Source organism: Cicer arietinum, chromosome 1 (assembly GCF_000331145.2).
Source record: "Cicer arietinum cultivar CDC Frontier isolate Library 1 chromosome 1, Cicar.CDCFrontier_v2.0, whole genome shotgun sequence".
NCBI lineage: Eukaryota > Viridiplantae > Streptophyta > Magnoliopsida > Fabales > Fabaceae > Cicer > Cicer arietinum.
Window position 1 is genome coordinate 6147663 of NC_021160.2, and position 11934 is coordinate 6159596.

The 11934-nt window shown below is 29.5% G+C and overlaps 1 protein-coding gene across 1 annotated transcript; it reads left to right on the plus strand.

The window, feature by feature from the left end:
* The first annotated feature begins 3669 nt into the window (after positions 1-3669).
* On the plus strand, positions 3670-8499 carry LOC101496687 (myo-inositol monophosphatase). The gene is given in 12 exon segments (NM_001291705.1): positions 3670-3790; positions 3881-3936; positions 4015-4065; positions 4788-4868; positions 4979-5082; positions 5172-5256; positions 5515-5569; positions 5644-5687; positions 7560-7628; positions 7715-7815; positions 7902-7958; positions 8269-8499. Coding segments are annotated over 12 exon segments (813 nt in total). The 5' UTR covers positions 3670-3777; the 3' UTR covers positions 8366-8499.
* The last annotated feature ends 3435 nt before the right edge of the window (positions 8500-11934 follow it).

Consider the following 11934-nt stretch of genomic DNA (forward strand, 5'->3'; position numbering starts at 1 on the left):
TTACAATTAGTACGAGGTCATGCAATAATCTGACCCTCATAAATTTGTTGAACTCGTCCTTTTCCACTTATGAATGATGGCCTTCCGTTGCTTTTGTAACCTTGCACTAGCTGCTGAATCAGTTGTGGTCCCCTACCAAGTCAGTAATTCAATTAACTTTCGATAGGCAGTGGGTCTATTATGTAGGTGAATTACATTTCGTGTTCCCACCTGAAGCCATATACAAAACAAACAGATAGGCGTTTACATGGGGCATTAAGAACAGGATAGTCATAAAGGGTCAGTGAAGCAGTGGTTGGTCCCCGTGGGATTTTGAATGATATAGGTTATTAGGTTCTACATTCTTTTGAAATAATTTTTTTAGGTAATGAGTTTATTTAACTCTTTATTGGGTTGGTTAATTCTATTTTTTTTCTCCCCCAACCATTTGGGGGTTGTGACAACTTTGAGATCTACGTATTTCTTGGTTTTGGTATTTTGGCAATCATTCCATTATCCATTTTTGCTATTCCCTTTCCCCTTCGTACCACTTATACTCCTATGTGGGTTCAACATATCCACATAATTATGTTGAAGAAGCCGACTATGCTATAGTAGATTGCACCCTGGTCGCCAATTCTTCCTTACATCTGCACCTCTGCATCTACAACTATAATGAGCCACCGTCAATATTGGCGACAAAATCGGTGACAAAAAGCCCCCCACTAGAGCCATCATTTGAGTGTTGGGGTAGACTCTTTGCGCATATGCCTACAAACTTTATGTTGCTTCACCTCCTTCAAATCAAAGTGTGACTCACCCTCCATTAAAGCATGTTATACGTACTTTTGAGACTCTTATCGAATATTGATAGGCTATTGATAGGACTTTTTTTTCTTCCGTTTTTAGAGTTTTTTATTGTATTTTTTCTCAACATTTTTTGGTAGAGTTACCTTGATGTTATTATCATCTGCATTTCAATTATATTACAATTTTTTTTTCTCTGTAAAAAAAAGTTAATGAACTTTATTTAGCAAAGGAGTTAGGAGAGAGAACTGTGACCAAAGGCCAGAGATGAGAGCGGGTTGATGCTGGCTGGTAAAGACTTTAATCAGGAGGACTGTTATGAAAAAGTTTTGCAGTTTACACTTTGCTCATGCATGATTGCGTAACATGACTGGTTCCCCACACATTTGTCGATTTCAACTTTGAGGCTTCACTAAAGCAACAAAATTTGGAAAAAGTGTGTGACACGGGACCAAAGTAAATAACGCATCGGTATATTCTTGGCATATTCCATATGCCATTTCACTTGAATTATTAGAAGATGGGTTAAATTATACTTTTTATCTCTTAATTATTTTTAGGTTTTAATTTGACTTTTAAATTTTGTTCGTTTTATTTTGCTTCTTTAAATTACAAAAGTTACATGTTTTGACTGTTTAAATTATTTTCGTTTTATTTTAGTCTATTAAATTACAAACATTAAATAATTTGGTCCTTGAAGTGCAAACATAATACACTTTGGTCATTTTTAATGGTGTTTAACATTGTAATTTAAGATATCAAAGTAATTGATTTTTATAATTTAAATGATCTAAATATTTGATGTTTAAAACTTAAGGATGTTTATAACATAAATGGTTAAAATAAAATAAATAAAATTTAAGGAGTCAAATTAAAAAAGAAAAATTTAAAGAACCAAAAATATAATTTAGTTTACAAACTTAACGGTAATTTCCAGATATGAAATCGTTCGTTAATAAGGAAAAAAGTTGTTTTGTTTAGATTTAGTTTGATTCAAATTATTTTTCAATAAAATGTCTATTTCAAGCAAAAATTCCTTTCAGCGACTTTTGAAAAACAATTCTATTGTAAGATAGTTGAGAGCAAATGTGTAATAACGAGATTAAAAGTTATATGCACGTACCATCAATTACCATTCATTAACGCATCAAATAAAAAATTAAAAAAGCATAGTTATGCAATTGTTTATTGTATTGGTATTGATTGCCGTAATGACAATATATATCTTTATTAAAAAATTATCAATGTTTATTTAATATAAATATTCTTTTAGGAATTACTGCTAATTATAACTCTACTCTTCAATTTGAGGGATTAGTCTTTTGCATTTATGTATAGAAGATATCTGATTCACACTAAAAATCTATTAAAATTAATTTTAGCTTTTTTAAAATTATTTTTTGAATATTATTTCTAATGTTAATTGAGTGTGAGACTAATTTATTTATTTATATGCAAAGTGAGAGATTAATTTACAATCTGAATATTGAGGCCCATCCATGTATGTTCTTGACCATATATTTGAACTAAATGACATTATTAATTATTATCCTCTTTTGTATAACACTCTTATATTGACTTTAATGCTTAGATGATCAACATATCTCTCTCAAAACATTAGAGAATCCAAATACCCGTAAAACTTTGTATACAATTTATTAAAGAAGAATTCAATGTATCTTATAAATGTAATAATAATTCTTTAAAAAAAAATAATTGTAATAATAATAACAATTTAGTCAATAATAATAACAAACGGTATGTCATCTTCTTTCATATTTTGATCATTTGGTAATGTAAATGTTATTCTCATGCATTGAATTTCACGGTATCTTCTGAATGAATTTATGAGCTCTCTTTTAGCAACCGAAGTATCTTAAACGAATTTGGACCATTTTAATTTAAAATATTTCTCAATCTCTGTCAATTATTTTAATTTTAATTTTTTTTATTAGATCAAAAGTTTATATTGTATAAATTACGCATTTAAAATTTTATATAAATTTAAAATCATTTAATATGTTATTAAAATCCATGAATATTAACAATATTTAATAAAACTACATACCACATTAATTTTGATGTGTCACTGACATATCAAATGATTTTAAATTTATACAAAATTTTATATGAATAATTTATACGATATAAACTTTCGATTAAACGAAATTTGTTAAAAACTTTATATGCATTATCTTTTATGTTTGTAAATATTTATATTGATAATCAAAATTTAAAACTAGCAAAATTAAAACTCAATTTTTTTAATAAACTCATGTAATTCTTAAAGAGTTTTGATTGCAATAACCCTAAGAATATAAATCCTCAATCAATTTTTAGAAAAATAATTAAATCAGAGAGAAGTCAAGTGAGATACACAGTAGAATTTTTTAAATTAAATATGGAATTCTCTTAATTCAATTCATGAAATTACAAAAATATTATTATTTTGTTCTTTATATAATCGATAATAAAATTCATAGTAAAATTTTAAAAATTTATAATTAAAACTAATTGAAACGATGTTATGACTAAAAATAATTAAAAGACTCTTAAATTTAATTTATCTATCTAATTAATAAATAATTTATACACTATCAAATCAAATCGCAGTGATTAGATCATTAATTATATTTAGCTTTTAATATAATAACTTATAAAGTCACGCTCATAGACCTGATTGACCCTGATTTATTGATAATATCTAATTTTTTACCGTGAGAATGAATAAAAATTAAAGTATTTCATAATTAGTGTATAAAGAAAAAAAAAAAAAAAGAATATAGTGATGCGATGGTATATTCTAGTACTATTTGATTCTAGCTAAGAGCGATCATCTACACATAAATTAAAACTAAGAGCACATACGGTTTTGTGTATGGTGAGTGGTTAGTGCGTTACGCGAAAGGAAGGATCAATAACAAACACACAGCCTCTTCCTTCCATATCATCTCTCTCTCTCTCTCTCTCTCTCTACAATTCCACATCAAAATGGTTGACAATGGTATGCTACCTCTCTCTTTCTCTCTCTATATATTATATAGTTAATTATTATTATTACTGACTGATTCGTTGCGAACTTCACCAACTGTAGATTCACACTCTGAATTCCTCGCATCTGCAGTCGAAGCTGCTCACAAAGCTGGTGACGTATGTTCTTTCTCATTTCATCTCTCTTCATTCTATCACTATCTATTCTCCTTCCAATTCTCTTTCAATTCTTTCCAGGTTATTCGAAAAGCCTTCTACCAAACCAAACACGTCCAACACAAAGGAACGGTCTGTTCATTTCTATTCTCCTCTTCCTTTTTCAATTCTTCGATATTACTGCAATTGCTTCTATTGATTTCACTTTTTGTCACTGGTTTCAAAGATATTTTCATCTAGGGACTAAACTGGAAATTACCATGCATAATTGTCTGATTTCAGTTGGATGCACTTCTTAACAAAATTATTAGTTCTTTGATTTCAATGATAAAGTGAAATATGGCAAATAAAACATTTACAATGAGACAAAGGAAATATTACATTTTTGGAATTTGTTTTTATATATACCAATTTCTCACACTAAACAAGCTAAGTTAAACATCAATGAATCTAGTAATGCTCTTTAAGCTTGTATGCGTATCAATGTCTATAGCTTATATGACATTTATATAACCTATATTGTAGTAGTGTTGTTAAATAGCGGCTATAACATAATTGAATTTGAACAATCACTGTTGTTCCGCAATACTTTTTTTAATTCAAAATGTTGTCAAATAACGGCTATAAGAGCGAATTCGAGAATACAACTATTTTCTGCGATCCGCAATTGACAATATTGTATTTTCAAAATATAAGTAAGAAGTTTGAGGTAATTACTTGTTCTCTCTAGAAAAGAAGTTCATGTAGATAATAGAATTGAATAAAATATGGGCATTATCAGTTATCACAGCTTATAAAGAATACAATATTACTGCTCTTTTCTTACTGTATTTTACCTTTATTGTGGTGCACAGGTTGATTTAGTCACTGAGACTGATAAAGCATGTGAAGAACTAATATTTAATCATCTCAAGGAGCTTTATCCTACTCATAAGGTTCAGCTAGATCTCCCTTCAATGATATAACCATGTTTTGGATTGTGGCCATTATAGCCACTTGCCGGTATTTATATCCTGAAGTTCATTTATGTTTGTGGTCTTATTAGTTCATTGGGGAAGAAACCACAGCTGCTTTTGGCACTACAGAACTTACAGATGATCCCACATGGATTGTTGATCCCCTGGATGGAACTACTAACTTTGTACATGGGTAATCATCAATTCTGACATTTTAGTTTATAGTCATTGGTTATATACTCATATTTACATATTGAATGGTTATAATTATACTATCTGTAGGTTCCCATTTGTTTGCGTCTCCATTGGTCTTACAATTGGAAAAGTTCCAACAGTTGGTGTTGTGTACAATCCAATCATTAATGAGGTGTGAAATCTTCCTTCTTGAAGATGCTTTATAAGTGTTTGACCATAAAACCATTAAATTTTTCTGAAAGGCCTTATAGTCATACGGCAATAGCTCCAACAGTTGCTCCAAAGCTCCTCTTTGGAGACTTGACATTGAAGTAATTAATTTAGGAATATGATTCAAAAAGGATTATGAACATTGAATTTTGTAGTATTTAAAATTGAGTTTCCTTTCTTTCCCGGTCTGCAAATTGAAATTTGGGATTGTTGTATGTAGCTTTTCACTGCAATCCGTGGACAAGGTGCATTTTTGAATGGGAACCCTATAAAAGGTATGTCCTCTGTTTTTATATTTTGATCATTTGTTATTAATGTAAATGTCAGACTTATGTCTTGAATTTCACAGTATCTTCACAAACTGAATTGGTGAGCTCTCTTCTTGCAACTGAGGTATGTCAAGCCCATTATAACTGATTATGCGAAATCTATTCAATTTTACTTTTATTTGCATCAATGAAGTGTATTCCTCCCCTCCCCTCCCCCTGCTCTCTCTGTCCTTATCATGCACATGTGTTGATGACAAACTCAGAACTTGAAAATATGAAGTATCAGTGTGTGGAATGACTATCTAAGTGAGAATAGTTTTATCAGTTAATCAAAGTAGCTACTTACAAACCACACGAACAATAACAAACCTTATTAATGTACCGTATTTCGTATAACACATGACTTATCTTATTTAGACATGACTTTCTCTTGCTATTAAGTAGATGATCCCTATATCCCTATGACACTATCGTAATCTTACATTTTTGTTCAGTAAATGTGTGCTACAAACTTATAATTACTACATCTGTAGTTGTATTTCATTTTAAATGTCTGTAGCTGTAAGGAATATAGATCAGGAAGATGAAAACAAAATTATCCAGTAGCAACAAAAGAGAAAAATAGCTATGCCAGGCTAAGAAAAGAAAACTTTCTTTAATTTTCTTCTGTGTTATTCCCTTCATCAAAGATGCATATTTGTAGTGCTGTGCTCACAACACAAAGTTAGCCTAAAACAGCATAGGTGACCGAAACTAATAACAATGCAACAGAATTGTAGAAATGAATAAAACAGAATTGGTGACTCATCAAGGCTTCTAGATCCTTCTAGAGAGTGGTATGACTCATCCTCTAAAGTAGTTTATGGAACTTGGGCTTTTGTGTTTAATATATTGGACAGGGGTCATAATAGTAGGTAGTGTGTAATCTTTTTAATTTGACACTGCATAATCATACGTCATGACCATTACTGCTGAACTCATTTAATCACATGTGACTGTACTCACAAAATTTATGCGGCTGATATTCAAATTTTCTGCATATTTGTAACTTGCCCGTATTGAATTTTAAAGTTTAATGTACTCCTCCATATTTAGATGTTCTAAAATGATTTGAAGGAATCTTAGGGCAGACGTATTAGATTAGAGCCTTCTGTCTCGAACTCTTGATTGTTATGTGCCACTTAAATTTTTTCTAGTTTTAACTTAGACACTATGTAAGACTGTAAGTGTTTCACAAGCTATATAATCAATCGTATGAGAGTGTTGTTTGCAATCTTAACAACAAAATCACGATCCTTCATTTTATTCTTGCAATGAGTGAGTTGTTGGTGTAAATAATAAGAATTTCTGGATTCGAGTTTTTTTTTTGTTATAAGTCGATCACATGTGCTTTCCCCCCCTACAAGTTAGTGTTATCAGTTAGCAGATTGTAACCTTGGATCAGGGCCGTCCTTGAGAATTTGGGTGCTTTGTGCGAAGTTTGAACTTGATGCGCCATTTTTTTTAATAGAAGTTCTTTATTTTTTTATTAATCATATATATAAATAAATTTAATAAGTGAACATTGAAAAATTCAAATCAAATAAAAACTACAGTAGAATTATAGCAAAATTAGTTATACAATGTATGTAAAATCAATATGAACATTGCTCAAAAAACCTATCATTCCGAACATTTTTATTTTTTAATTTTTTTATACTATATTTGGAGCCCAATGTGGTCGCACACCTTGCACATGCTCAGGGCCACCATAACTAATCCCACTTTAAGTTGTATTTCCACTGAGTGTACGTGTATTATTATCTTCATTGTTGTCTTTAATTGCATAAAAATCTGATCTTACAATTAGTAAGATTGTCATAATGCTTTGAATTCTAATTTGGCTTGGAATGATGGAATATTAAGATTATTGGTTCAGGTCTACTTGTAAATATTTTGCCTTTTGAATCAATGCAAATTTGAAATTCATCAAGCTTTTTCCCTTCTGAAAGAGCAGGCTGGAACAAAACGTGACAAGGCTACACTAGATGCCTCTACCGATAGGATCAATAGTTTACTTTACAAGGTAAAGCCAAGACTTGGCATGGAATCTTTTGAACTAAGGTGATATAACTGCTCTGTCATAATACCTACCCTCTTTCTATATGTCAGGTGAGATCTCTTAGAATGAGTGGGTCATGTGCTCTGAATCTTTGTGGAGTTGCATGTGGAAGGCTTGATTTATTCTTTGAAACTGGATTTGGTGGTCCATGGTATGAGTTTCTCCTGCATAATAAATCTTAGGACATTATCATTATGTGATTCATATTTCACATAATCACATGGTCTCTCTTTCCAGGGATGTGGCAGGTGGTGCTGTCATTGTTAGAGAAGCTGGAGGTGTTGTGTTTGATCCGTAAGTGACTTTGCTTAGACATGTAATCCTTATATTCTTAACTAAGAGGAATATGTACGAACTTCTAGATAGTCTTTGCATCGTTAGGTACATAGTCCATTTCACTACTCTTTACATGTGTCTCCATTTTATGGAGAGATAATGTAGACATGGTTGGGTGGACATGGACATGCATTGTGACAAATTTTATACATTTGAACTATTGGCTGGACTTTACTATGAGTACATAAAACTATAAAGCATGAAGCTGCATAGATATGTTGGGAAGTTATCATACTAACGTTGACATCTGATGTTTCGTTTGCTTCAGGTCTGGTGCAGATTTTGACATAACAGCTCAGCGTGTAGCTGCTTCAAACCCTTTGTTGAAGGATGCATTTGTTGATGCTCTGCGCCAAACGGAATGAAAATTGAAATTTTTATTTATTTATTAATGATAAACTAAAAATATGATTGGTATCCTATTGATTCCGATACTAGTCGGTCTCTGTTAGTATTTCATTTACTTTTTCCAAATAATTAAAACCTCAATTTTTGGTATAAAATTATCAGATAAAATTGCTGTAGTACTTTTATACTTTTTGTGTGAATTATCCGAAGTCTTCAATGATAAATAAATCACTTTAATGTTTAATTATATCCAAAGAAATTGTAGAATCAATCTTCACCTTTAAATAAAATTAACTACAAACTACGTGTCCTCAAAATATATTAGTATATAAGAATACAAGTATACTCTAATTTTCACTAGTGCATCACGTGGTGAACGATGCAACTCGCTATAAATCAATTCCATTCACATGGGCATGGCCTATGAGATGCTTCGTGAAAGCTTCCGTCTTGCTTATGCGATTTGATTCTTTTGTTCTCTTCTAGTTACTAGTGGCCTAGTCTTTTGGCACAATCTTAAAAGTTAGAAGAATTTGGCAAAAATGCGATAACATTTGCAAGTAGTAAGTCATTGCCTCTAGAATTGGGTTCTTTTTTCTTTTGTTTTCTTATGAACACACTCCTAGAATTGGGTTCTATTTAACAAAGTCGTTCATAGTGAATTAGTCTGAACATGTATACTTGATTGGTGATAGTATTAAAAGCTGTAATTGTTTATGGTGAATTGCGGTAAAACCAGCGGTTAAATTAATTGATAATTTTATATTATTTATAAATTATATTTATTTTTTATGCTTTAGTTTTTTATGTTATTGGGCATGTTGAATTTTTTATACAAATTTTTTATTTTAATAATTCTTCAAAAAGTATTTCATTAAATGTTTCCAGAATTTTTTTAAGGGAGTGGGATTTTTGTTTTATTTGACCAAGGATAAAAGAATAATTTAATTAAAAAAAATAAATTCTATATACAATAAGTTTAAATAATGTTTGAAAAAATAATATAAAAACTAATGAAACACACTACAAATTTAGTGAAAATGAAAAACTTAACTAGTTCTCTTAAACAACATAGTTTGCTTACTTGTCGCATACTTTTTGTTTATTTGAAAGATACATTAATATTTGGTTTATCAATTAAACCTTTTTAACTTTTTTAGACTATTTAAATAGTCGTCACTAACTCAAATCAAATATATATTATTTTTTGGGACTCTCACAAAAATGATTTTTTTTTTGTTAAAAATGTGTATCATGTTGTTAGCCAGAGAGAATAGATTAAACTACATGAGGACTCTCACTAACAAACGTAATCAGAAGTTTTATCAAAGATACGAAAGTTTCACACTATTCCTACACATGTTCATTTGGTTTGATGGATTTAAAAGATAGCCTCCAAACTAAAAAGAAACTTCTCCATAAAAGTGTGATGTTGGAATCTATTTGTTTTAGATGTGGTTCAACTAAGGAAGATATAGATAATTTTTTTAAAGACTGCACTTGGTCATAACAAGTCTAGTTCTTATCTCGTTTGAGTGTTCATTTTGAAAACTATCAATTTTCTTTTATTCACTAGTTTGAAAATGCGATCGATCATAGCTTAAATGAAGAAGTAGGTTTTGTCTTAACTTTATGTTATGATATTTGATATACTAGAAACAAAGTCAACTTTGAAGGAGAAATATTTTCATGTTTGAAACAGTTCATAAAACTTGGAGTGTCATTGAGGACCACAAAAATATGTTGAACACTACAAGGTCATCTGAGACCATAAAACTTTTTGTTGTTAAAAATGTGTATCATGTTATTAGCCAAGGAGTGTCAACTCAGATTTTAAATTCCCATCCTTATGTCTCTATTCCATCGTCCTCTTAGTCTCCCCCTGCAAGGTCTTTGTATAAAGTTAATGTATATGCAATTGGACCGATGAATAATAAATGGAGTGTTGGAGCCGTTATTTATTTGTGATGTTAATGGTTTAATGATAGTTGCAGCCACTTGGTATTTTGAAGCACTTTCAAATTCTAATATTACGGAAGTATTGAGTTTGAAACTAACTCTTTAGTTTACTTTCGATATTGAATTCATACAGGTCGTATTTGAAAGAGACTCTCTTAATGTTATTTGAGAAATGAACAAAAAACCCTAAGACTTGTCTTGTTTTGATTTTGTGATCGTTAATTATCAAAAGATTAATAATTCTTTTATTTATTTTTTAAATCATGTTAAACAATTCGCTAATTTATGTCATTATTTAACTCATTTTACTTTAGATTTCATAGACATAATCTAGATTGAAGATTGTTTTTATTCTAATTAAATTTATTTTGAGGTGAATAAAATGTTATAAATATAATAGAGGAGAAAAATGTGTCATATATCAAAAGAAATTATGGTGTATATGATATATTTATCAATTACATAATTTTTGTTTGTTTTGGACCACTCTTAATAATTTTTGAATATGTTTTATGGTTTGTCATTCCGGTCATGTAACGTTCCACTTAAACTCAACCTTAATTGGACTCACATATCTTTGATTCTTTGAGTTTAGACTCATATTTAAAGTCAAGTTTAAAATTTAGAGTCAGGTAAGAGACAAATAAAACCTGTCTTTCAACAATTACTTTATTAGTTGACCAAAAAATAATAATTACGTTAATAGTTTGTCATAACTCATAAGTTAGTCAAATTTGTCTGTCTAGAAAACTAATTTTAGTCAAATTAGTTTGCTGGTGAAATCTAAGAAAGTCAGCAAATACATGCTTATGTATTGCGTTACCTAGTTTGGTTTTCAAACTCTTGAAAAGAGGGGAGCATGAATGAGACATAGAACAGAACAGTATAAAAAAGTATAAATAAACAAGTCATATATATATATATATTGTAAAATTGAGTTGTTTTAGAGGAGAACTTTTGTTAGTCTATGACAGATTAATATTTAAAATTATTAAAAAGTTTAACGATAATCGACCATATTTTTGAGAAATAATTGTTTGTAATCTTCTTTGTCATTATATTTTATAATTTACTATTGTTATTATTTTATATATTTAATTTTATATTTATTCTCTTTAATTCTATCATTTTTTTTTTACTCCTACACCAAACTACCAAATAATTAATTTATTTTCACTGTTTTTTCCTTCATTAACCAAACAACGTACAAAGAAGATAGAGATTAAATTGTCGCGGTTTATTTTTTAAAAAATTTAAAATTATTTTCATTTTTTTATACATAAAATTGAGTTTTATGATTTTTCTTAGATACTAAAATAGATCTTCACCCTACTAAAACTGAAAAGTTTTTGTTTAACACATAGACGAGATATATACAAACTATTTATTGTACAATTATTTTTAGTGGACATTTATTGTATTATTGAAAAAATACTTTCCACTTGAAAATACAAAAAAAAAGGAAAAAAAATAGAGACCTGATATATTGAAATAGCAATAAATATTTGTTTCGATGAAACTTTCTCTTTTATCGAAGATTGACCATTACTATATAATAGGGTCATTATTTTTTTTTTAATTTATTATTATACTTTATTCTTAAATCAAATGACTGTATTTAAAGGAA